This window comes from Muntiacus reevesi, chromosome 3 (assembly GCF_963930625.1).
Source record: "Muntiacus reevesi chromosome 3, mMunRee1.1, whole genome shotgun sequence".
Lineage (NCBI taxonomy): Eukaryota > Metazoa > Chordata > Mammalia > Artiodactyla > Cervidae > Muntiacus > Muntiacus reevesi.
Genome location: NC_089251.1, coordinates 106,392,316 through 106,419,985, shown reverse-complemented (window position 1 = coordinate 106,419,985; position 27,670 = coordinate 106,392,316). Strand labels below are relative to the sequence as shown.

The 27,670-nt window shown below is 38.1% G+C and overlaps 1 protein-coding gene across 15 annotated transcripts in view; it reads left to right on the top strand.

The window, feature by feature from the left end:
- The window catches only part of EIF4G3 (eukaryotic translation initiation factor 4 gamma 3), a 340,922-nt gene that overhangs the window by 72,426 nt on the left and 240,826 nt on the right, over positions 1-27,670 (top strand). For all 15 annotated transcript variants that reach the window (XM_065929977.1, XM_065929979.1, XM_065929983.1 and 12 more), the window contains one exon: positions 11,794-11,869. In XM_065929977.1, the coding sequence (XP_065786049.1) occupies positions 11,794-11,869 (76 nt within the window). Of the gene's footprint in view, positions 1-11,793; positions 11,870-27,670 lie in introns of those variants that run through there.

The following is a 27,670-nucleotide window of genomic DNA, read 5'->3' as shown; positions in this document are numbered from 1 at the left end:
TTGTATCAATCTGCTGCTGCTATCTGTCTCTCCCTTCACTTCAAATGGGTCTACCTTTACCTCTTGGAGCATAGTTAAAATAATTGCTTTTATGTTCTGTGCTTGGTAATTCTAACATCAGAGTCTTTTCAATCAAGATTGACGTGTATGTATTGTCTTCTCCTAAGAATTGGTTAGATTTGCTTGGATTTTTGTATGTCAGATAATTTTGGATTGTGTCCTGGACACTAAATGTTAAGTTTTATAAATTCTGAATCATTTGAGGAGTATTTTTCTAGGCAGTCAACCCTGTTAGATTTGATTTCACGTTTTTGATAATTGGTTACATTTTGCTGTATTTATATATTAAGTAGTTGCAGATTATATCCTGAACATTTAAAAATTTGTGTTTTGTGGATTCTGGGTCCTTTACAATCCATGGAGAATTGAGATTAAAAGTTTTTTTTTTTTCTTAATAGACAATTAACTTGGTTAGGCTCCGGGCTTAAGTTTGTCTCTCTTTGGGGGGTGGTTTTAATCTTGATTTGTTTTCAGAGCTTTTAAAATGCTGCTTTGGATCTGTCCCATTTATGTACAACTCTGAGGGTGAGCCTGGGGCTTCCGTAAGTTCATACAGAAAATTAAGAGATCTCCCCCTCCAGTTTGCTTCTGTGGAATCCTCCTAATAATCTGACCCACAAGGGCTCTTTCTCCATTGCCTCTGGCCAAGAAGGGGTTCTGGAGTGTCATAGTGCTCTTTCTTTAGTTCTGACCTGCTTAGTAATTTTACACCAGTGATGTAAATTAAGATGAAATTCTTATCCTTGTAAAGACTACCAGGGAATTTAGATGAAAAAATTGAGTGTCAGATTAGATTTCAAAATGAAATTAAATCGGAATCTGTATGATGAAATTAAATAGGCACAGATGTATTCTGTTTATATTCAAATGATTGATTACTTACAGTTATGTGCAGAATGAATCAGACATGACTTTGTGACAATTTCAGATGGAAAGAAAATACAGGTGGAGAATATTTATTACAGACAGGATGAATATATTAATAAACTTAGTTTTGAAGTAAAGAAAGAAAACTTGTAAGTCATGGTTGCACTGGTAATAAAAATTGTCTCCCTTCCACTTTACTCTGACAGGATTATACCACATCTGCCTCTCCATGAGTGGTTAAAAGGAAGTGAGTGTTTTGCCTGGAAAAGACAAAAAGATTTATTAATATCAGTGGTGCTCTGTTAATATAGTTTTCCTGTGGAGTAGAGTGCACTGTTGAATCTCTGCATTTGATGTTAGGCTAACTAGAGCACTAAGGACCTGCCAAGGATAATTTGATGTGGTTCTCATTGTTGATGAATTAATCATGATTCTTTATTTTGTGAAGTCATTTCTTCTGTTAAATGTGGATTTCTTTGTTACTGTTTTTCTAGTGTACACACATACTTTGACTCCCTTCAAGGTACTATAACCTCCCCTTTGGTGGATTGACAAAGCAGTATTGATCCACTGGTTAATAAGTAAGTGTGCTGTGGCTTGGGTTTGTTCACTGTGAGTAGAGAAGGATCTTTCCCAGCTGTTACTGAAGAGAGAAGTATGTCAGGAGTTGGGTCAAGAACCTGGCTGAGCAGATTTCCATATTGCATGGTTATTGGGCAGGGTTTCAGAATAGTAGTGTAAGATCCTGCCATTGAAAGAAATTCAGTTCATTGCACAAAATCAGCTACCCATTTTTCTGTGGGGGTAGAAACATTTTTCTGTTTTACTTTTTTTTTTTAAGTCACTCAGTTGTGTCTGACTCTTTGTGACCCCATGGACTGTAACCTGCCAGGCTCCTCTGTCCATGGAATTCTCCAGGACAGAATACTGGAGTGGGTAACCATTCCTTTCTCCAGGGGATCTTCCCAACCCAAGAATTGAACCCAGGTCTTCCGCATTGCAGGTGGATTCTTTACCATCTGAGCCACCAGGGAAGCCCAAAAAGTGAAAGTGAAAGTTACTCAGCGGTTTCCAACTGTTTGTGACCCCATGGACTGTACAGTCCCTGGAATTCTCCAGGCCAGAATACTGGAGTGGGTAGCCTTTCCCTTTTCCAGGGGATCTTCCCAACCCAGGGATCCCAATGCATGTCTCCCGTATTGCAGGTCGATTGTTGACTAGCTGAGCCACCAGGGAAGTTCATTTATTATTATTACTGTTGCATTAAATTTCTCTTTGCTATGTCAATTTTTAGGATGAGTCATACTTCTTTTAAGTCTAGTGGACTGAGGAATTCCTGGCTGTCCAGTGGTTAGGACTTGGAGCTTTCACTTCCAGGGCAGAGTTCAATCCCTGGTTGGGGAACTAAGATCCCATAAGCTGTGTTGCATGGCCAAAAAAAAAAAAAAGTTTAATGGACTAGATCATGATGATGAAGCATTTTGAGTTTATGACTCTATTGCAGTATTCTGGTGTCTGTGAGGAAAGTAGTAGACAAAACAAAGTGCTTGCCCCATCATGGAGTTTAATATTTTAAATACTTGTTTAAGAATTAAATAACTTTATTGAGATTTTCACATATGATAAAGTTCACCCATTTAAAATGTACAGTTTATTGATTTTTAGTATATTTACAGTTAGTTTCACTATCACCATGGCCTTATAACCTCATTTTGGATTGCTTCAAAAAGAAACTTATTTACTTTAGCAGGCATCCCTCCTCCTCCCATTTCCATCAGTCCTCTCCAGCCTAAGCATCCACCAGTCATTTTCTTTTATACTTTTTGACTACTTAGCATTTGTATACTTTTTTTCACTTAGCATTTTGTTTTCAAGGTTCATCCATGTTGTAGTATGTATCAGGATTTCCCTTTCTTTTAATTGCCGAATAAAATTCATTGTATGAATATACCTCAGTTTTATTCATCCATCAGTTGATGGAAACATTGTTTCTACTTTTTGGCTGTTGTAAATACTGCTGATAGGAACGTTCATGCATTAGTTTTGTGTGCACACATTTTTATTTCTCTTGCATATATATCTAGAAGTGAAATTGCTGAGTCATTTAGTGACTCTATTGCTTAACTTCTGGAGAAACTCATATAGTTATGAATTCTGACAAATGCAGAGTTTTGCAGCCCCACCATGCTGAAAGTGAGAAAATTCCTCACCCAGTGACTTTCCTTCAGTGTCTGCTTTTTAAAAAAATTTTATTAAAGAATAGTTGGTTTACAGCGTTGTATCAGTGTCTGCTATACAGCAAAGTGATTCAGTTATATGTATTCTTCTCCATTTTCATTTATCATAGGATATTGAATATGGTTGCCTGTGCTATACAGTAGGGCCTTTTTTGTCCATTCTGTATATTCTAGTTTGCATCTGGTAATCGCAGACTCCCAATCCATCCCTCACCTCTGCCCCTGGCAGCCATGAGTCTCTTCTATCTGTGGATCTATTTCTGTTTTGTAGGTAAGTTCATTTATGTAGTATTTTAGATTCCACATAAAGTAATATGATATATGTATTTCTCTTTCTGACTTACTTCACTTGATATAATAATGTCTAGTTGCATCCATGTTGCTGCAATGACATTATTTTGGTTTTTCTTTTCTTTTTTATGACTGAATAGTTTTCCTGTGTGTGTGTGTGTGAGTGATCTGACTTGGTATCTCCTGTAGACCTGGAGGGGGTGTGTGTGTGTACACATACCATATCACTGTGTGTGTGTGTGTGTGTGTGTGTGTGTGTGTGTGTGTGTGATCTGACTTGGTATCTCCTGTAGACCTGGGGGGTGTGTGTGTGTGTACACATACCATATCACTCTGTGTGTGTGTGTGTGTGTGTGTGTGAGATCTGACTTGGTATCTCCTGTAGACCTGGGGGGGGTGTGTGTGTACACATACCATATCACTGTGTCTGTGTGTGCGTGTGTGTGTGTGATCTGACTTGGTATCTCCTGTAGACCTGGGAGGGTGTGTGTGTGTACACATACCATATCACTCTGTGTGAGTGTGTGTGTGTGTGTGTGTGTGTGTGTGTGATCTGACTTGGTATCTCCTGTAGGCCTGGGGGGGGGGTGTGTACACATACCATATCACTGTGTGTGTGTGTGTGTGTGTGTGTGTGATCTGACTTGGTATCTCCTGTAGACCTGGGGGGGGGGTGTGTGCACACATACCACATCACTGTGTGTGTGTGTGTGTGTGTGTGTGTGTGCGTGTGTGAGATCTGACTTGTTATCTCCTGTAGACCTGGGGGGGTGTGTGTGTACACATTACCATATCACTGTGTGTGTGTGTGTGTGTGTGTGTGATCTGACTTGGTATCTCCTGTAGACCTGGGGGGTGTGTGCACACATACCACATCACTGTGTGTGTGTGTGAGAGAGATCTGACTTGGTATCTCCTGTAGACCTGGAGGGGGTGTGTGTGTGTACACATACCATATCACTGTGTGTGTGTGTGTGTGTGTGTGTGTGTGTGTGTGTGTGTGTGAGAGAGATCTGACTTGGTATCTCCTGTAGACCTGGGGGGGTGTGCACACATACCACATCACTGTGTGTGTGTGTGTGTGCGCATGTGTGACACACACCACGTCTTCGCCCAGCCGTCAGTGGGTGGACGCTTAGTTTACGTACGTGCCCTGGCTGTTGTCAATAGCGCCGCTGTGAGCGTAGGTGTGCGTAGTCTTTGCCTGAATACAGGCCCAGGAGTGCAGCTGCTGGATCGCATTGTTGTCTCTTTTAAGGTAAACTCTTCCCTAGACCCTAGTAGCCCCTATAGATTTGCTTTTGTGGAGTGTTTATCAATGGACACATAGCCCTTTTGAGTCTAGCTTCTTTCACTTAATTAGCATTTGAGATTCATCCCTGTTGTTACATCAGTAATTGTTTCCTTTTTGGAACCCTCCTACACAGGTGGGAAGGGCTTCCCTGAGAGCTCAGTTGGTAAAGAATGAATCCACTTGCAGTGGAGGAGACCCGGGTTAGATTCCTGGGTCTAGAAGATCTGCTGTAGAAGGCATAGGCTACCCTCTCCAGTATTCTTGGGCTTCCCTTGTGACTCATCTGGTAAAGAACCCACCTGCAATGTGGGAGGCTTGGGTTTGATCCCTGGGTTGGAAGATCCCTGGAGAAGGAAAAGTATTCTGCCCTAGAGAATGCCATGGACATCCATGGGGTCGCAAAGACTTGGACATGACTGAGTAACTTTCACTTTCAACAGGTGGGAATGTAAGTTGGTCTAGCCACTATGATAAACAGTATGGAGGTTCTTCAAAAAATTAAAAACAGAGTTACCATATATTAACAACATGGTCAACAGCCATTTTGGGAGCAGTATTGGTCTTTTTTTGTTTATTAAAAAAATGAACAAACACCCTAAGTAGAGTATGTTTCTGGGTAAATTTAAATGTGATTGGCAGGAAATCAATTTGTTATATGTTATATGTGGTGAGTTGTGTTCTGAGGTAGAAAACCAGAGTTAGAACAAGGGCATTTCTGGCTAAGCACTTGGAGGCTAATGTTTCTGTATTTGTTTTTTAGAAAATGCAATGTCATGGTTCCAGTTGTTAATGTTAAAATGATGATTTCCAGCAATTTTTAAATCTAAAACACAATGGGAAAGAAGGTAGAGGCTTGCAATCTAAAATCAAAACAGCTTAGAGAAACTAATTTTTTTTCTGAAATTGGCAAAAACTCTGAACAGAATTACAGAAAATTGAATATTCATATATTTTGTAGTAGAGGTATTAATGTGTTTGATTAAAAAATGCTGCCTAAGACCTTGATGAAGATGTTATATACCATAAGGAATACATCGCCACTGTATTGACTCTAACAGTGGAAAAATTCTGAGTTACAATAAGGGATTTTGGACCTGCATTATTCATAATAGCTTAACGTTAAACTGAATTGAAAAAAAAATTGAAATTGACTAGTTTTATTTCAGTGCACTTTTAGTGGCAAAATATAAACAGCTTTGAAGCAAAATTTGTATTAAAACTTCGGTTGTTTTTCAGTCGCTCAGTTGTGTCCGACTCTGTGATCCCTTGGACTGCAGCATGCTAGACTTCCCTGTCTTTCACCATCTCACAGAGCTTGCTCAAGCTCTTGTCCACTGAGTCGGTGATGCCATCCAACCATCTCATCCTCTGTCGTCCCTTTCTCCTCCTGCCTTATCTTTCTCAGCATCAGGGTCTTTTCTAATGAGTCAGCTTTTTGCATCAGGTGGCCAAAGTATTGGAGTTTCAACTTCAGCATCAGTTCTTCCAGTGAACACCCAGGACTGATTTCCTTTAGGATTGACTGGTTTGGTCTCCTTGCAGTCCGAGGGACTCTCAAGAGTCTTCTCCAACACCATGGTTCAAAAGCATCAATTCTTCAGCCCTCAGCCTTGGTATCATTTTTTTAAAATCATATTCTGTTATAGATTCCTCAGTTAAAGTAGGAGTGGATATGTCCGTATTGTTTAGGTTTGAGAATACAGTTTCTATTTTGCTTCTGTCCATACCGCAATTACTAAAGTTGTGGCCTCAGATTTCGGTAGTTGGCAGTTTGGGTTATTCAAGATGTTCTTTTGACGATATTTTGCATATTTGGTACCTGTGCTTGAGAATGTCAAATTCTAAGTTATTTTAATCTATTTTTATCTTTTCTTATAACATACATTAATCTTATCAGCATAGTTTCAGGCTTGGGTTTGAGATGCTCTGTCTTGGGTGCTGTTTAGGTAAATAGAAATTATCTGAGGATGCTTTACTGTTGTCAGCTGAAGGCTTCATTCTGGAATTTGCTTTTCTTACTTACCTACTGTCTCTAGTATTATAGCTCTCACCCTTATCTTTTATGAAGCTTTTCCCAGCATAGGAAAGGATTAATATTTTTAAAAAGTTATTGTAATAAAATATGCATTTCATAAAATTCAGTCATTTGAAGTATACATTGCAGTGGTTTTTCGTGCATTCACAGATACATGCAGCCATTACCACAGTCAGTTTTAGAACATTTCATCACCTTGGAAAGAAACCTATGCCTCTTGACTACCTCAGTTCACACCTCAGCTCATACCTCTCCATTTCTCCTAGCCCCAAGCAGTTGCTAGTCTTTTTGTCTTTATAGCTTATTCTGAGCATTTCATAAAAATTATATAAGAGATAGCGTGTTGTGATTGACTTCCTTCACGTAGCTGTTTGCATGGTTCATCCGTGTTGTAACGTGTACAATTAGTACAATTGCCCTTGAACACTGTTCAACATGGACTTGAAGTCCCTGGGCCCATTGTTCGTGAACGTCTTTCAATAAAGACCACGCTACTACACAGTCCTTGGCTGACTGAATCTGAGAGTGTGGAATTGCGGATATGGAGGGCCAGCTGTAAAGGTGTAAGTGGATTTCTGACTGTGCTGGTAGGTCGCCGTCTGTAACCCCCACGTTGTTTAGGAGCCAGTTGTATTTCATTTCTTTTTATTGCCAAATTAAATTCCACTATATACTGCATTTTGTGTATACTCTGCTCATCAGTTGATGGACAATTGATTTGTTTCCACCTTTGGCTATTATAAATAATACTGCATATATATATAAATATTCATGTACAAGTTTTTCCAGGACATATTATATTGTGTATATGCTTCTCACTTGAGTGAAGTTGGTGGGTCATAATGCAACTTAATGTTTAAACTTTTGAGGAAATGTCAGATTGTTTTTCATGGTGGCTGTATTATTTCATATTATCACCAGCAGTGTATAAGGGTTCCAGTTTCTCCATATTCTTGCCCACACTGGCTTTTTTACTGTAGCCATCCCAGTGGGTATGAAATGGTATTTCATCGTGGTTTTGATTTGCGTTTCCCTGGTGACATTGAGCATCCGTTAGTGTAGTTGTTAGCTGTTTGTATATCTTCTTCGAAGAAATGTCTGTTCAGATCTTTTGCTCATTCAAAAAGTTGGGTTGTGTTTTTGTTGTTGAGTTATTCTGGATAAAAGTCTCTCATCACACATATTCTTTGCAAATATTTTTCCGATTCTGTGGGTTGTCATTTCATTTTCTTAATGGTATCTTTTGAAGTACAAAAGTTTTATCTCTGTTGAAGTACAATTTATCTGGGTGGGTTTTTTTTTTGGTTTCTGTTCTTTTGGTGTCTGTAATACCTGTGCAATTCATTGCCACATATGTGGTCATGCAGATTTATTCCCTTATTTACTTTTAAAAAGTTTATACTGCTAGCTCTACATTTAGGTTTTGATCCAATTTGGAGTTGTTTTGTGTGTGTTGTGAGGTGAGCATCCAATTATTTATACACACACACACACACACACACACACATATAATTTTTTGCCTTTGTCTATCTAGTTGTCCCAGGAGGAGATGGTTAATTAGTTTCTATATGTGACAGATCTGATCAAAAATAATTTTGGACTTTCTTAAATTATTTTTAAAACATTCTGAGCTAATCTGAATCTAATTTTCTGTATCATAAACAGTGACACAGGATTTAGTTTTTTTTAGAATTAAAAATTATGTAGATGGTGTGTTTATTAACTTTAGTGCATTTACTTTTTAAAGCTAGGTTTAGTTTTCTTTTGTTAGGATTGTTTTCAAAATATGCTGGTTTATTTAAATTGGATTTCTTTAATTTTTGAAAGACATGTATCTTATGGATCAGAACTAATATTAAAGGGAAATTTCCAAAACCAGCTGTATTTGAAACAATCTTTGTTTTGAGAAATCGTGTATGGTATCTTGTGAAATACCATATAGCTTAGAAATTTTGCCCTTATTCTTGTATGTTATAGAAGTTACTCTTTTCATTATCAAAAGTAGGTAGAAATGAGAAAATAAAGAAAGCATAGATCAACTAATGTAACTGTTTTGCCTTAAAAATTAACTAAGAAGTCAGAAAAGATCTTTTTGATTATTTGTATCTGTTGAAATTAGTTGCTTGTGTCTTCTCTAAAGCAGTGTTTGTGCAAAGGAATTTGTACCCTTGCTTGCTTTTGCAATGAGTCAGTGTTAACTTGAGGCTGTTACTTTAAGAATATTGCTTATGCTTCGCATCCGTATAGCAGCTTTTCTTATAGTATTGTGGGGCAGAGTTTAGGAACTTTCACCTGGGAATTGTAAATGGACTGTTAGTATTTCAGCAAAGTGGAGGAATCTTTGTATTGACTTTCACTGCTTGTTTCAGCTACTTGTTTTCTGATTTGCCAAAATCTACCTTTTGAGGAGTTTCTGACTTTGAGTCAAACCCAGTGTCAGGTATGATTGCCGTAGATTTAGAAGCTCATCCTGGTGGAGTTCATCATCCTTGAAATGTTAGTAGACATTTGTGCTAAAAATAATTATAGTTCCCCCTCCTTCCTTCATGGTACAGTAGGAAATGTTCAGGTCATTATGTAATCTCATAGATCCTTGGATTTCCCTGGTGAAATTTGGTCTCTGAGAATTTTTTATCTGCCTAATTGACATTTAGTGTCGAGAGTTATGTAGTGAGTACTATAATAATCAATTTAAATTCTGTTGTATTTTAATACTCTTTAAGCTTTAAGTGTTGTTTCTGAAATTTACTTGTTAAATTTTTATTAGAAAGAAAATGGGGAATTAGAACTTTTTTGCATTTATATTTCTGCTTAAGTCTTATTAATTCAGTTATTACATATCAGCTGTCCAATCTTGCTAATGATTATGCTTGTATTTCCTAATGACATAATATAAATCATAACTATTTGAATCACAGAAATGTCAAGTGGGTGTACTACTCTTCAATCACAAGATTTGAAAAATAAAAAGTGTGTTCTGGAGCATTGCACATGCATATTACACACTGCACATTGTTTGAATTAGAATTGAAATAGTACTGTGAGAAGCTGTTTGCTTGTTATATTGAGCTGAAAGGCAGGTAAGCATCCAGTGATTTATGCTGGAGATACGGAGCTTGATGAGAACTGGTAATAAACTTAATATTAATCTATAAAATTCTGTTGGTAGTCTTCAGAGGGAAATAAATGAAGTGAGTAGTCTTTGTGACCAAGGGAAATGAATGTTTGTTACTGGAACATTGACCAGATATATGATTGTCTCTTTAGAAGTCTGGTAATTACAGTAATATCGTTAGCCAATGAAGTGACTAATAGAAATCCGGAGCCTTAACCTTTGCTTGTAAGATGAAAAGGTATGGTTCAGCCCTTGGGGCCTACTACTGATAACTCACTTGGAACTTACTTCCACATCGTGACAGTTAACCCTAGCTTGAAAAAATAGTAGTTGGCTTTGCAGAAGAAAGAAAGGTTTTATGTTTTCTACCATTCATGTGACCACAATGCAGAACCATAATTAAAAGTAAGTTTTCTTTCAGCTAGGGATAGTCTTCATTCTGAAAGAATTGACAAGCTAATAGAAAGGACTGACGCCCTGAAACTTGTTAGGCTCATGTTTTCTACATCGTGAATACATATGTAGTGTCTTTGGATGAAGCAGTTCCTTTATGGATTGTTTACCTTTGTTATTTCTCAGCGCAGCGTTTTAAACTAGTTCTTTGTGTGTAGGGCGGGATGGCGTGGTGTCCAACTGTTGTGTGAGGTTGCTAAGTTTAAAGAACTATCTAAAAACTGGTAGCAATGTTGTTAATATTGAATGACTGAAGCATTGGTTTTTTTGTTTAGGTTTCCATCTCTAACCTCAGTAAACTGTTGCAACTTAGATATGAGGAATTTTACTTCTAATGATTCTTTAGGCTTCCCGCTGCTTGTAGTCATTCTTATACAGTTATTATTTGCAGTTGTCACTTTGTCTTCCTGTTTCACTGAATTGAAAAGGAACATGATATGAGAATTAATTTGTTGAAGAAAGGATACTGTCTCATTGTGGGTTTATTACATTCATAGTCTTTTAAAATACATTTAAATTATAAAAATAACTTATTTTTATTGTAGAAAAGGCACATAGTACAGTTTTATAATTCTATCATCCAGAGATAATTGCTGTTAATCTTTTGGTGCCACTCTTTTGGTTGTCATTCTTAAAGAGGTGAAATATCACCTTACCAGATAGAAGAACTTACATCTTTCAGTTTTGAAGCTGAATAAAATGATACTCTTTTGAATAATATCCTGACAACATGTTGAAATATTTTAAACTAAATTGTGGTGGGGAGCCTCTTTTTTTAAAAATGAAGAGTTAGGCATGAGTCAAGTGCTCGGGCCTGTTGGGCTGGGAAGATCCAGAGGAATCGGGTGGAGAGGGTGGTGGGATGGGAGACCGGGATGGGGAATTCGTGTAACTCTATGGATGATTCACATCAATGTATGACAAAACCCACTGAAAAATAAAAAAAATAAATTAAAAAAAAAAAAAATGAAGAGTTGATGGGTAGAGATGGGAAAAGTAGTAGCTAAAATAGAAAAACAAGGAAACGGTTGTATTTGCCATTCCTTTGTAGTTAGAACAGACTTAGTCTTTGTCAGTAATTTCCACATTGATGAATTAGTCTTATCTTCCTGAATATCCTGCTTATACTTCCTTAGTCTTTTTCTCCAGGAAGTAAAGGTGGTAGTCTCATCTTGGGCCTGAAGTTAGGAGGCTTGTTGTATGGTTTTTATTTGTTTTGAGTTTCCATGGAATGGTTATCATGGGAATCCCTTTTGGAGAGATTGATTTAATCACACAAGAAAATTTGAAATACTTTGTTTTCCAGTTTCTCTGGAGAAGTAAGTGGATAGCCCCACTAATTGGATGACAAAGCTTGGGTCGTTGACAGGATTTTGTGGTCGTAATTTGCTCTTACTGCTCAGTTTGTTTTTATTCTCTTATCCTTAACTCGCTCTTCCAGAATTCCTAGAGGACCTGCGCAGCAGCCGCTGGAGGATCGACTCTTCGCCCCGACGGTCTCGGCGGTGTACAGCGCGGTGAGTGCCTCAGGGCTGTTTGTCAGGCGGCGCACGTTTCCTGCACACGAGCCTTCGCTCTAAAGCACTGTTAGATTGGTACACGACATGCGTTTGGCTAAAAGTTCGATAAGATGTCAAGTAGGATTAGATGTATATAATGTAATGTGAATAGATCTTTTCCCCTGTCATCTTACTGCAGGAAGTAGACATGAAAGAAACATTCTCTTAAGGTAGATTGACTCATGCACCTGTGCTTGTTCTCCTCCCTTTTCTGCACTCCATAAATATTGTGGTTCTTCTAGGATACTGAGTTTTAATTTTTTTTTTTTTACTATTTTTCCTTCAGTTATAATAAATTTTACTTTTTTGCCTTAAATTTTTAATTTTACTTTTTTTCAATCTTTGCATATAAAAATGCAGAAAGTTTAGAAAGCAGTGGTTTTAATAGGAGGGAATTTAAATATTTATGTTAAATGATTTAAATTCATACCTGACTGGAAATTTGAAAGAGGATGAATATAATAAAATTAGAAGTGGATTTCAGGGATCTTACAGTAAGTGAAAGGAAATTTAGGGGAAAATTGCAGAGTTTTTTAATTTTTTATCTGTGCTGCACTGTTTGTGGGGTTTTAGCTTCCTGACCAGGGATTGAACCTAAGCCATCAGCAGTGAATATGTGGAGTCCAAACCACTGGACAGCCAGGGAATTCCTGGACATATCTTTTTAATGTTTCATTTCATCATACCATTTATTTCTAGGATAGGGTACTTTAAACAAACTCATCATGTAGTGAGAGAATAAATAATTGTAATCCAACTGATACGATAAACCAATAATTCTTATCCTATTTGGTTATAAATTACTTTTAGAATCTGAAAATGGTCGTGATACTTTCTCCTAAGCAAAGAGCATATATTCAGTGTTTGCAAATAATTTCAGAACTTCACAGATGTTCATCAGCTCATTCATAAGACTCTGGTTAAGAACCTTAGTTAGAGATATCAGTTCAGTTCAGTTGCTCAGTTCTGTCCAACTCTTTGAAACCCCATGGACTGCAGCACACCAGGGTTCCCTGTCTATCACCAACTCCTAGAGCTTGCTCAAACTCATGTCCATCGAGTCGGTGATGCCATCCAACTATCTCATCCTGCCTTCAGTCTTTCCCAACATCAGAGTCTTTTCCAATGAGTCAGTTCTTTGCATAAGTTGGCCACAGTTAGAGATATGAACATGCTATTATATGCTTCATTGAGGAAGAGGCACTAAGCTGGAAGATACAGGACTTTTCTAGACAGAAAAAGGAAGAAAATGCCTTCTTAGGACGTTAGGAATTAGAGGCTCGGTTAGTGGAATGGTAACTAGTCAGTCATGTGTGGCATGTGTATTAGGTTTCATAGCAGAAGTAGAGATGAAGAAAGTGGGTTTTGAAGCTTTTAAGGTTGTTCTAAAGAGATAGAACTTTGTTATGTGGGTGATGAGTAAGGTAATTATTTTTCTGGTTTGCTCAAAACGAGTCTCAGTTTGCCCTTGAATAAATCAGCTGAACCACCTGTTAATTATTTTTTGAACTCTCTACAACTCCTAAAATGGACTCAGTTTGGATGATGAACTATCTGCTCGCTCTACTAATTGGGAGCCTTCAACTTACATTAAAAAATAATCTTTAATTCTTTTTCTGGCACAGCTTCCTCCAGGCCAGAGTTGTTTGTTTGTTTATAGTGCTGAGCTTAGGGAATCTCCCTGATGGTCTGTGGTTAAGACTTCACGATTCCACCACAGGGATCATGAGTTCTATCCCTGGCTGGGAAACTAAAATCCCAGATACTACACAATGTGGCCAAAAAAAAAAGTTTTGAGCTTAAAGGCCGTAGAATTTTATCAGGCATAACTCTTTAACATATAATTTTTTCTAATTTTAAAAGTATACCTTCAACATTAGCTTATTTAGGAAAAAGAAGAAAATGAAAATTTCTAGTAATCTTGACGGGCTTTCTAGAGGCATCTACTCTAACCAATTTTTGGTATATTTTCCTTTTTCTCTGTTGTAGGCTCTATATAAGGTATTTTATTCTCATTTGTCTCTTTATGTTTTAAGGTAAGCTTTTCCGTTTGAGACATGTCTTAAATAATAAATGGTTGTATGTTGTTTTAAGAATTTAACATTCAATAAAGGTTTCACAGATTATTTTTTAAGCTTTTAATGTGTGTCAGACACTGTTGTAGGTATTGGGAATATAGTAGTGAGCAAACTAAACCTGCAGTTCTTATGGAGCCTATTTTCTTGTGAGATAGAAAAATAGTTAAATGTATGTGTGTGTGTGTGTGTGTATGTGAGATATCCTGTTGGGTGGTAATAAATGCCTTGAGGCAAATGAGGCAAGCTAAAGGGATAGGGAATGGCTGGACATCCTACTTTAGTTAGGGCTCTCAGGGAAGTTTTATCTAAAAACCATGGCATTTAAGTAGAAACTTAAGAAAGGTGTGAGATTGCAGATTTTAGGAAAAGTGCATTTCTGGTAGAAGAAAGAGTGGTGCAGAGGTGCAGAGGTGACATCTGGAGCATCGGACTGTGTTAGGGGTACTATCAGTTCAGTTCAGTTCAGTCGCTCAGTCATGTTCGACTCTGCGACCCCATGAATCGCAGCACACCAGGCCTCCCTGTCTATCACCAACTCCTGGAGTTTAATCAAACTCATGTCCATCCAGTCGGTGATGCCATCCAACCATCTCATGTCGTCCCCTTCTTCTCTTGCCCCCAATCCCTCCCAGCATCAGGGTCTTTTCCAATGAGTCAGCTCTTCACATGAGGTGGCCAAAGTATTGGCGTTTCAGCTTCAGCATCAGTCCTTCCAGTGAACACCCAGGACTAATTTGCTTTAGGATGGACTGGTTGGATCTCCTTGCAGTCCAAGGGACTCTCAAAAGTCTTCTCCAACACCACAGTTCAAAAGCATCAATTCTTCGGCTCTCAGCTTTCTTTATAGTCCACCTCTCACATCCATACGTGACAACTGGAAAAACCATAGCCTTGAGTAGATAGACCTTTGTTGACAAAGTAATGTCTCTGCTTTTTAATATGCTGTCTAGGCTGGTCATAACTTTCCTTCCAAGGAGTAAGCGTCTTTTAATTTCATGACTGCAGTCACCATCTGCAGTGATTTTGGAGCCCCCAAAAATAAAGTCTGACACTGTTTCCACTCTTTCCCCGTCTATTTGCCATGAAGTGATGGGACCGGATGATGGGACCGGATGCCGTGATCTTAGTTTTCTGAATGTTGAGCTTTAAACCAACTTTTTCACTCTCCTCTTTCACTTTCACCAGGAGGCTTTTTAGCTCCTCTTCACTTTCTGCCGCAAGGGTGGTGTCATCTGCATATCTGAGGTTATTGATATTTCTCCTGGCAATCTTGATTCCAGCTTATGCTTCTTCCAGCCCAGCATTTCTCATGATGTACTCCGTATACAAGTTAAATAAGCAGGGTGACAATATACAGCCTTGACGTACTCCTTTCTCTATTTGGAACCAGTCTGTTGTTCCATGTCCAGTTCTAACTGTTGCTCCCTGACCTGCATATAGGTTTCTCAAGAGGCAGGTCAGGTGGTCTGATATTCCCATCTCTTTCAGAATTTTCCATAGTTTATTGTGATCCACACAGTCAATGGCTTTGGCATAGTCAATAAAACAGAAGTAGATGTTTTTCTGGAACTCTCTTGCTTTTTCCATGATCCAGCAGATGTTGGCAATTTGATCTCTGGTTCCTCTGCCTTTTCTAAAACCAGCCTGAACATCTGGAAGTTCATAGTTCACGTATTGCTGAAGCCTGACTTGGAGAATTTTGAGCATTACTTTACTAGCGTGTGAGATGAGTGCAATTGTGCGGTCGTTTGAGCATTCTTTGGGATTGTCTGTCTTTGGGATTGGAATGAAAACTGACCTTTTCCATTCCTGTGGCCACTGCTGAGTTTTCCAAATTTGCTGGCATATTGAGTGCAGCACTTTCACAGCATCATCTTTCAGAATTTGAAATAACTCAACTGGAATTCCATCACCTCTACTAGCTTTAGACCAGGGTAAAGACTTTGGATTTTAATTTAGATGTGATAGAAAGCCATTGGAAATTTAAGAGCAGAGGAGCTGACTTTTTATTTTTAAAGGTCACTTTGGCTTCTATATAGAGGGTAGACTGATGAGGCTAGTTGGCTGTGGCTCTGAGGGGGAAGCATGAAGATCATAAGAGGTTAAATGTAATACAGGCAATGATGGGGGCTTACTGTAAGTTCGTGGCAGTGAAAGAGATGAGTAGTGGAGTTGGCTATATATTTTTGAAAGAGTCAGGATGTGATGAGAGCTTGGATGTGGGACATGAAAGAAAGAAGAGTAAAGGAGAATGTCAGAAATCAATCAACACTTGAGCAGCTGAGTAGATGAGCTTGATACTAGTTACAGGAATGAGCACTGGGTGAGAAACAGGGTCTTTGTTGAGAAAGGTAATACATGTGAACGTTATTTATGTGAGGAGTTAATAAGCACTAGGTTGTTTCCAGTTTTTCCTATCATGAGTAATTTATTGCATTTTAACCCTTTTCTGTATTTGGGATTATTGTTATAGAATAACTTTCTAGAAATGCATTTTCTGAGGTAAAGTGTAGACATGGTACATTAATGTAGACATGTGACTTTGTAAACTTAGTGCTTTAGAGAGGAGATAATCAAAATCCTGTGACACAGTACCTGTTACACAGTTGACATGAATTGCTGTGCATTAAAGTTTTTGAATTTATTTTTGAGTTAGATCAGATTTGACATCTGGTATTAAAAGCTACTGTCATATATGTGGTCCTTCAGTTAATTTAAAAAGATGATACATCAGTTACATGAAATGCATATTCTCAAAAGACAAAGGGTTTTGGAGAGTACAAAGCTACCTTAAAATATGGTGTCTCTACTTTCTGATCACCTTTTCCATTTTTAGTAATTCACATTGCTTCCTTACTTTTACAGTGTTGTGCACATTAGCAGTGAGAGGAGGAGGGTAGTTGACCAGCTGCGTCATCTCCCCGTTTCTCAGCCCCAGGATTATGTATTGGTCTTCAGTCCTCTATTGTCTTGGTCCATTAGGATCATTTCTGTGTCACAAAATAAAGCTAACCTTCAGTTCACCTCCTCCTGGCTCAGCATATGGTGCCCGTATGTCACTTTAATTGAGTTGGTTGAATTCCTTGAAAGGCAAAAGATACCTGGACAGCCTTTAAAAATGATATAATCAAAGATTTAACTCTCTATGTCTGATAGGGAGGCTGTATGGCATTATGTCAGCCATTTTAGGTTAAGTTGTCTGCTGATATTAAAAGAAGTATCAGAAGTAAGACTCCTATGATGCCTTCAGCTTTACATTTTGTCTTGCTTATTATTTTATTACCATCTGGTTTTTATGAGTTTCTACTTGGAACATTTATCAGGGATGAGAGGGATGCTTATGTCATTATTCCTCATTAGCCATAATTGCATTAGAGTGATTGATCATATGAACAAAAGAACAAAAAAGGCAGAATGTTTAAATGCTAGTAAGATCAGTATGTACTATGGTAGAGAGGAAATGATAAAACTAAAGAGGCATGAGCTAGTTTGAAATATAATCATTAATAATTCTCTTGTTGGCATTCTTCTTAAGAACAAATTGTGAAGTTTTACCATATTGTATATTTTTGACTTATATAGTCAGACCTGCATATCCAAGGGTTCCTCATCCTTGGATTCAGCCAACCATGGATCAAAAATATTTGGGGGAAAAAAAAAGCTTTCAGAAAGTTCCAAAAAGCGAAACTTGAATATCTGTTTGCTGGCACCTTATCTGCATAGCGTTTGCATTGTTTTAGGTAGTAGTGTAATCTAGAGATGATTTAAAGGATTAGGAGAGGATGTGTATGCAAATACGAAGCCATTTGAGCTTCCCAAATTTCGCTATCTGTGGAAGGTGGTCTAGGAACCAATCTCTCTGATACCTAGTTCAGTTCAGTTCTGTTGCTCAGTCTTGTCTGACTCTTTGCGGCCCCATGAACTGCAGCACGCCAGGCCTCCCTGTCCATCACCAACTCCTGGAGTCCACCCAAACCTATGTCCGTTGAGTCAGTAATGCCATCCAACTATCTCATCCCCTGTCGTCCCCTTCGCCTCCTGCCCTCAGTCTTTCCCAGCATCAGGGTCTTTTTCAAATGAGTCAGCTCTTCGCATCAGGTGGCCAAAGTATTGGAGTTTCAGGTTCTTTTTCTTGTTTGTTTGTTTTTTGAGTTTCAGCTTCAACATCAGTCATACCAGTGAACACCCAGGACCGATCTTTAGGATGGACTGGTTGAATCTCCTTACAGTCCAAGGGACTCTAAAGAGTCTTCTCCAACACCACAGTTCAAAAGCATCAATTCTTTGGCACTCAGCTTTCTTTATGGTCCAACTCTCACATCCATACAGGACCACTGGAAAACCCATGACCTTGACTAGACGGAGCTTTGTTGACAGAGTAATGTCTCTGCTTTTTAATATGCTGTCTAGGCTGGTCATAACTTTCCTTCCAAGGAGTAAGCGTCTTTTAATTTCATGGCTGCAGTCACCATGTGCCTGCAGTGATTTTGGAGCCCAGAAAAATATAGTCAGCCACTGTTTCCACTGTTTCCCCATCTGTTTGCCATGAAGTGATGGGAACCGGATGCCATGATCTTAGTTTGCTGAATGTTGAACTTTAAACCAACTTTTTCACTCTCCTCTTTCACTTTCACCAAGAGGCTTTTTAGTTCTTCTTCACTTTTTTGCCATAAGGGTGGTGTCATCTGCATATCTGAGGTTATTGATATTTCTCCTGACAGTCTTGATTCCAGCTTATGCTTCTTCCAGCCCAGCATTTCTCATGATGTACTCTGCATACAAGTTAAATAAGCAGGGTGACAATATACTGCCTTGATGTACTTCTTTCTCTATTTGGAACCAGTCTGTTGTTCCATGTCCAGTTCTAACTGTTGTTCCCTGACCTGCATATAGGTTTCTCAAGTGGCAGTTCAGGTGGTCTGGTATTCCCATCTCTTTCAGATTTTTCCATAGTTTATTGTGATCCACACAGTCAGTGACTTTGGCATAGTCAGTAAAGCAGAAATAGATGTTTTTCTGGAACTCTCTTGCTTTTTCCATGATCCAGCAGATGTTGGCAATTTGATCTCTGGTTCCTCTGCCTTTTCTAAAACCAACCTGAACATCTGGAAGTTCACAGTTCACGTATTGCTGAAGCCTGACTTAGAGAATTTTGAGCATTACTTTACTAGCGTGCGAGATGAGTGCAATTGTGCGATCGTTTGAGCATTCTTTGGGATTGTCTGTCTTTGGGATTGGAATGAAAACTGACCTTTTCCATTCCTGTGGCCACTGCTGAGTTCTCTAAGTTTGCTGGCATATTGAGTATAGCACTTTCACAGCATCATCTTTCAGAATTTGAAATAACTCAACTGGAATTCTATCACCTCCACTTGCTTTGTTCGTAGTGATGCTTCCTAAGGCCCACTTGACTTTACATTCCAGGATATCTGGCTCTAAGTGAGTGATCAGAGCATCGTGGTTATCTGGGTCATTAAGATCTTTTTTGTATAGATCTTCTATGTATTCTAGCTACCTCTTTTTAATATCTTCTGCTTCAGTTAGGTCCTTACCATTTCTGTCCTTTATTGGACCCATCTTTGCATGAAATGTTCCCTTGGTATCTCTAATTTTCTTGAAGAGATCTCTAGTTTTTCCCATTTTGTTGTTTTCCTCTATTCCTTTGCATTGATTGCTGAAGAAGGCTTTCTTATCTCTCCTTTTTATTCTTTGGAACTCTGCATTCAAGTGGGTATATGTTTCCTTTTCTCCTTTGCTTTTCACTTCCCTTCTTTTCACAGCTATTTTAAGCCCTCCTCAGACAGCCATTTTGCTTTTTCTGCATTTCTTTTTCTTGGGGATTGTCTTGATTCTTTTCTCCTATACAATGTCATGAACCTTCTTCCATAGTTCATCAGGCACTCTGTCTTTCAGATCTAGTCCCTTAAATCTATTTGTCACTTCCACTGTATAGTCATAAGGGATTTGATTTAGGTCATACCTGAATGGTCTAGTGGTTTTCTCCACTTTCTTCAATTTCAATCTGAATTTGGCAATGAGTTCATGATCCAAGCTACAGCCAGCTCCCAGTAGTACACATTAAAGTCATACTAAATCTCTTGACATTTTCGTTTAGACACCATTACCATCCATTACAGAACTTCGTTCATCTTATAGAACTATACCTGTTAAATAACAGCTATTCTTTCTTCCTTCTTCCAGTTCCTGGAAACCACCACTCTGCTTGCTTTCTCTATGATTTTGGCTGCTTTAAGTAACTTCCGCATATAAGTGGAATCCTACAGTATTTGTCTTTTTAGTGACCATCTTACTTCCCTGTGGCTCAGTTGGTAAAGAATCTGCCTGCAGTGTGGGAGACCTGGGTTGGGAAGATCCCCTGGAGAAGGGAAGGTCTACCCACTCCCGTTTTCTGGCCTAGAGAATTCCATGGACAGTCCCTGGGGTCTCAAAGAGTCGACATGGCTGAGGGACTTTCACTTTTATTACACATAGCATAATTCCATATTGTTGGATGTGTCAGAATTTTCTTTTTAAGACTGAATAATGTCCCTTTGTATGTGTATAACACATTTTGCTTATATATTCCTCTATCAATAGACACTTGGTTTGCTTCTTCATTGTAGTTTTTGTGAAGAATGCTGCCCTGATACCTCTTTGAAACTCTACTTTCAATTCTTCTGGGTATATGCCTGGATCTTGAATTGCTGAATCATGTGATGATTTTATTTTCAATATTTTGAGAAAACAAATAATACTATTTTGCACAGAGGCTGTAGCATTTTATATTGTCACCAACAGTGTACAAGGCTTCTAGTTTCTCCACATTCACTCCAACCATTGTTGTTTTATGTGTGCTGTTGGTTTTTTTTGTTGTTGTTGTTTTTTATGCTAGACATTCTAATGGGTATGAGGTGTTAATCTCACTATAGTATTGATTTTCATTAGCATAATGATTAGTGATGCTGAGCATCTTTTCCTGTGTGTTTTGGCCATTTGTATATCTTCTTAGCGAAATGTCTGTTCAAGTCTTCTGCACTTTTTTGAATAAAGTTGTTGTTTTTTTGGTTGTTCAGTGTCAGTAGTTTTCTGTATACTAATCCTGTGTCACATATATGACTTACACATATTTTTCTCATTTTGTGAGCTACCTTTTTACTCTGTTGGTAATGTCTTGATAGATAATTTTTTTTTTTTTTAATTTTCATCAGCTAAGACTTGTCTGTTTTTTCTTTGTTACCGATCCCATTGGTGTCATATCGAAGAAGTCATTTCTAGATCCAGTGCAGTGAAGCTTTTGTCTGAAGTTTTCTTCTAAGGGTTTATTGTTTTAGGTCTCATGTTTAGGTCGTTGATCTGTTTTGAGTTAATTTTTGTATATGTTGTGTGTAAGGTCCAACTTTATACTCTTGCATGTAGACATTCAGTTTTTCGAGCACTGTTTGTTGAAAATACTGTTCTTTCCCCATTGAATGATCTTGACACTCTTGGTGAAAATGTATGTATGTGAGTATTTATTTCTGGGCTCTCTGTTCTCTTTTATAGATAGTCTATCTTTATGCCAATAGCACACTGTTTTGATTACTATAATTTTGTAGTAAGTTTTGAAACAATAAGTATGAGTCCTTCAACTTCTTCTATTTCAAGATTGTTTTGCCTGTTTGGAGTCCCTTGAAATTTCATATAAATTTTAGAATGGACTTTTCTATTTTTATCTGCTGGGATTTTGACAGGAATTGCATTGGATCTGTAGATCACTGTGGCTAGTACTGACATCTTAGCAATATGAAGTCCTTCCTATCTATGAACATGAGATGTGTTTCCATTTACTTATGTCTACTTTCTTTCCACAGTGTTTTGTAGTTTTCATTGTACAAGTGTTTCATTTCTTTAAGTTAATCCTAAGTATTCTTGATGCTGTTGTACATGGAATTGTTTTCTTCATCATTTGTTTTTAGAAATTCAGCTGATTTTTGTGTATTGTCTTTATATCCTGCTACTTTGAAGAATTCATTTATTGTTGTAAGAGGGTTTTTTTTTAATTTCTTTTTTTGGTGTGGAATCTGTGTGCATTGTGTGTGTGTCCAAAATCACTGTAGATAATGACTGTAGCCTTGAAATTAAAAGACGCTTACTCCTTGAAAGGAAAGTTATGACCAATCTAGACAGCATATTAAAAAGCAGAGACATTACTTTGCCAACAAAGGTCTGTCTAGTCAAGGCTATGGTTTTTCTAGTAGTCATGTATGGATGTGAGAGTTGGACTGTAAAGAAAGCTGAGCGTCGAAGAATTGATGCTTTTGAACTGTGGTGTTAGAGAAGACTCTTCAGAGTCCCTTTGACAGCAAGAAGATCCAACCAGTCCATCCTTGAAAGAGATCAAGTCCTGAGTGTTCATTGGAAGGATTGATCCTGAAGCTAAAAGTTCAGTACTTTTGCCACCTGATGTGAAGAACTGACTCATTTGAAAAGACCCTGATGTTGGGAAAAATTGAAGGTGGGAGGAGAAAGCGACAATAGAGGGTGAGATAGTTGGATGGCATCACCAACTTAATGGACATGAGTTTGAGTAAACTCCAGGAGTTGGTGATAGACAGGGAGGCCTGGGGTGCTGCAGTTCATGGGGAGGCCTGGGGTGCTGCAGTTCATGGGGTTGCAAAGAGTCAGACACGACTGAGCAACTGAACTGAACTGTGTGTGTGTGTATGTATACATATATAAAAAATATCTTCTTTCTCTATACATCTCGTGATAGACTTTTAGGTTTTCATATATTTGTTATTATGAATAATGCTGCAGTTAATACAGGAATCCAGATATCTTTTTGATATCTTGTTTATTTCCTTTGGATATATACTCAGAAGTAGGATTGCTAGATTGTATGATTATCACATTCTAAGGCTTGTATTTCTTTGAAAGATCATCTTGAATTTTACAAAAAATTTTAAGACCCAGCAATCCCACTCCTGCGCATACACACTGAGGAAACCAGAACTGAAAGAGACACATGTACCCCAGTGTTCATCGCAGCACTGTTTATAATAGCCAGGACATGGAAGCAACCTAGATGCCCATCAGCAGATGAATGGATAAGGAAGCTATGTTACATATACACTATGGAATATTACTCAACCATTAAAAAGAATTCATTTGAATCAGTTCTAATGAGATGGATGAAACTGGAGCCCATTATACAGAGTGAAGTAAGCCAGGAAGATAAACACCAATACAGTATACTAACTCATATATATGGAATTTTAAAAGATGGTAACGATAACCCTATATTGAAAACAGAAAAAGAGACACAGATGTACAGAACAGACTTTTGGACTCTGTGGCAGAAGGCGAGGGTGGGATGATCTGAGAGAACAGCTTCGAAACATGTATATTATCAAGTGTGAAACAGATCGCCTGTCCAGGTTAGATGCATGAGACAAGTGCTCGGGGCTGGTGCAGTGGGAAGACCCAGAGGGATGGGGTGGGGAGGGAGGTGGGAGGGGTGTTTAGGATGGGGAACACATGTAAATCCAAGGGTGATTCATGTCAATGTATGGCAAAAACCACTACAATAATGTAGAGTAATTAGCCTTTAACTTATAAAAATAAATGAAAAATTAAAAAAAAAAAGATAGTCTAGATTGATTATGTTTCATCATTTTCTTGTTCTTCCTGGGCTCCTATTTTACTAATATCTTCAAGTTTTATTTTTATAAAAAATCATTTCTTACCCATCACTAGTATTAGCCTCCTTTCTTTAGATAAATCTCACAATCAGCATTATTAAATATTTATGAAATCTGTATTTTTTTGTCTTTGTTAAAAATAGGTAAGTTAATTAGACCCAATATATTTGCTGTATTGCCTTTCTTTTTAAATGTAGAATTGCTAACTGTTGTAATAATTTAAGACATTTTTGGAATTACTTTTCTGCAGCATTATAAATACAACTGAAAAACCTGTGACTTCTTGGAGCTTGCTTTCAGGGCTTAAACAAGTAGATGTGGTAGAGTTATTAAGGATATTGAGACAGTTAGTTAAGTAAATATTTATTGAATAATAACTGTGTGCAAGTTTTTGTGTCAGATAATCTAGGTTAGCAGTGGTAGATAATATGATCCTTATCTTTAAGAGTTTTCATTTTATCAGATGAGATGGTTAATACATTATTTTAAACTCTAGAAAGTTATAAAGTACAGATGGGGAGAAAGTTTGGACTGTCTACTAGTAGAAGGTGGGGAAAGGTGAACATATTCCAGTTGAATCTTTTGAGTTGGATGAGAATTTTACTCTATAATGCAATGAGTCATGAAATGTACAGTTAACTCTTTAACAAATGGGGTTTAGGGGCACCCACTCTCCATGCAGTTGAAAATGCACAGGTGTATATATACCTAGGTATATAAAAATTGAACACATCTGGTCAGAGCAGTTCTTCCTGAGGAAACTGACAGAATCCTTTATAGAACATTTTCTTCATTATCGTCACTGACACTTGGTCAGCACTCACCGTGCACCAGGCTCCCCTCTCAGCGCTTCACTTGTGTTATTTCATGTAATCCGCATTACAGAGGTATGTAGGAAGCCTGACTGCATCTCTTGTTTCAGACGGGTGTTGAGTCGTTTTCGTGCCCCTGGTGGTGTGCGGGGTGCTGTGCATCTGGTGGATTGCTTAGTCGTTACAGTAGCCTTCATTCACAAATAAGGAGATGGAACTCTCTGAAGCTACCTAACTTGAGTACACATCTATCTGACTTTATAGCTCATGTGAAGTACTATATTTTACTGGGTGGGAAGCTGCCTTCTTCTTGTTGAACTCTCACGTAAGGTATAAATAGCGATACTCAGTTTTGGGGGTACCAGCACTCTTGATCATCTGTGAAAGCTGTGGATCTACTTTGCAGAACAGTGAGCATATGAAAACAGTTTTTACTGCAGGTTTAGGAGAGGTCAAGTATTCTTTGAACCTGGCTGAAGAGCCTTTACTTTGGTATGATTCCTTGCTCTAGTCTGGACCAACTTTCCCCTTGCAAGGGTGCCATGTTGTACTCTTTCCATGATTCTCAATATAGGGAAATAGCTCATTTATTACTTTGTACACTGTGTGTTAAACTGACAGATACTTTATTAAGATTTTACCCACTTTTCCATCTTGAGGTAACCCCTTTTTAAAGCATTTGTATATGTTTAGCTCATTTATATCCTTGTTATTAAAAATTCTGGATCCATCTTGTTGCCTCTCTTGGTATCTGCTGAGTAATGACATTTATGACAGTTAAGATTCCTTGTCATTAATATTTAATGTGGATGTACTCATTAAATGTTAAACCACATACCCAATTAAAATATTTAATATATATTCACTGATTTTTCTCCTTCAGAAGGATTAATTTTAAAGATATAAAGTATGTTCTGTTGTTAAATATCAGCTAGAAATGGCTTTTGAATTTCTAAAATAAGAAAATAATAGATATAGTAATCAAGTTCTTTAATGTTAGAGAACTTTCAACATGTGTTTCTTTAAACTCTGAGATAGTCTCTATAGAGGCATTTCATAAAGTATTTTATGCCCTGTTATTTAAGAGAAAAACAGCTGATGGGGCCAATTTAAAATAAAATGAGTCATAGGAAATTGGACTGTCTTAAGTAATTGTGTAGTAAATGAAGTTGTAATTATTTTAAGGAAAAAGAAACAAGGAACATTATTTCAAGATACAAAATTATTATTGTTGTGAAGTTGGTGGCATGAATACAGGTGTTTTTTTTACTGTATGTTTTAATAGACATGGAAACATTTAACTCACATCATTCCTTTTTCAATCTTTTAAAAGCACTCTGCTGTTAGGGTAATCTTACAGGCAAGAGATTGTGAAGGATTAGCATCTTTGTTGTGTTATTCTTTGATTGCATAATTGCCATATAGAATACAGAATATTCAAGAGACGGGTGTTTAGTTCTTTAGCTCTTACAAATCCCAACGAACCCTTAGGTATGTTGTTCATTCTTAGCATTGTTAAATCAGCAGTACCTTTTTTTTCTTTATTTGTTTAGTATGTTGCAGGAAGAGGGGACCCGTTCCAGGGCCAGAGTGGGCTGTTGTCGAACACTGGCAAATGAATTGGGTGAGGAGACACACATGCTGACAGAGCAAGGAACCTGACTGTGGATGGGCCCCGGGCGGAGCACAGCAGGGTGACGTGGCCCGGAGAGCTGCTGGGCCTTGTGGTTTGCAGTCTCAGGTTTTTTGGTGATGGGATTTGTTTCGGGTTTGTCTCTGGCCGGTCATTCTGACTCAGAGTCCTTCCTGGTGACGCATGCATCGCTCAGCCAAGATAGATTTCAGCAAGGATTCTGGGAGGTTCGTAGGACATATGGACTGCCATCTCCTTTCTCCTCTGACTTTTTCTGAATTCTTCCAGTTGGTGGTGGCTTGCTAGTTTCACCTTCTTTGCCAGGCCCTCCTGTTGTAAGGCAGCTCATGCAGATCGTCACCGTGGGGTCTGGTTGGAGCACGGAGCTTTGGCCAGTGGCCCCCTAATGAGCGTCTGTTCAGTGATCTTTCTGTCCTTTGGTCACACAGGGCAGCATGAGGGACTGTGATTCCTCTACCAGGGGTTGAACCCGTGCTCCCTGCATTGGAGGTGTGGAGTCTTAACCTCTGGATTGTTGGGGGAAGTACCTACTTAATCTGTCTAAAACAAATCAGAAAATTCATTAGGACTCTGTTTCAAGTATTTATTTAAAACCGTCTATAGACCAATTAAGAGAGTTTGGTATTGGTGAAAACATGCATAGGAAAGGAAAGAGGTGTAATACTGAAATGTATGATTAAAGTTCATTAGACTCAGATAGTGAGCTGGGTTGGGTGAGAATATTTCAGCTTTCTGGAAAGTCTTCATCTCATTAAAATCTTTCCAAATATTGGTCAGACCTTGGTCATTGCTAATTGTTTTTCAGAGGAAGCTAATAAATTATATAACACAAAAAAGTTTGACCCAGACCAAGTTTGGGGTGGATTTCTCTCTTCATGTATTTTATGTGTTGCTCTAAGTTCTGTGGGAGAAAATGTAGTAGAGAGGGTTCACTTACACTTTGGCTGGAAAGACAAAATGTACTCACAAAAGTTGACCGGTTAAAAGAACTAGAGGAAAGGAATTGTTTAACATTTCAGTGGAAGAGAAGAAAGCCAAAATCAAGCAATAACACTAAACAAAAGGAAACTCCTCAAACTTTGACAATGCACCAACATCTTTGTGCTTTTCTCTTAAGGGGTTTCTTTCAAACCCTAACCTGTTCATTCATCAGACTTTGTGGCTTTTTTTGGAGCACTGCTTGTGTGACATTGTGCAGAGCACAAGGGATACAGTGCTGTCTGCCTTGAAGATGCCTGTAGCCTAGTGGGAAAGTTGAAAGTGATCGATCGTTTAAGTGCAGGTGTGATGAATGCTGAATTTGAGGTAGGCAGAGAATGTCTTGCTATTCTTGCAAGCTTGGAGCCGCAGCTTGAAACTCAGCCAGGGACACTGGGCAGTGAGACATTTATCTCAGGAGAGGTGAGATATGGATTGAGTTTCTAAAGATAAGGAGAAGGTATACAAGTGAAAAAAGGTATGTTTGTGTAGTTGGAAAACTACAAAGAAAAAAAACATCAGAATATTGGCTCTTGAGCTTTGGAGCCCATCTAAGG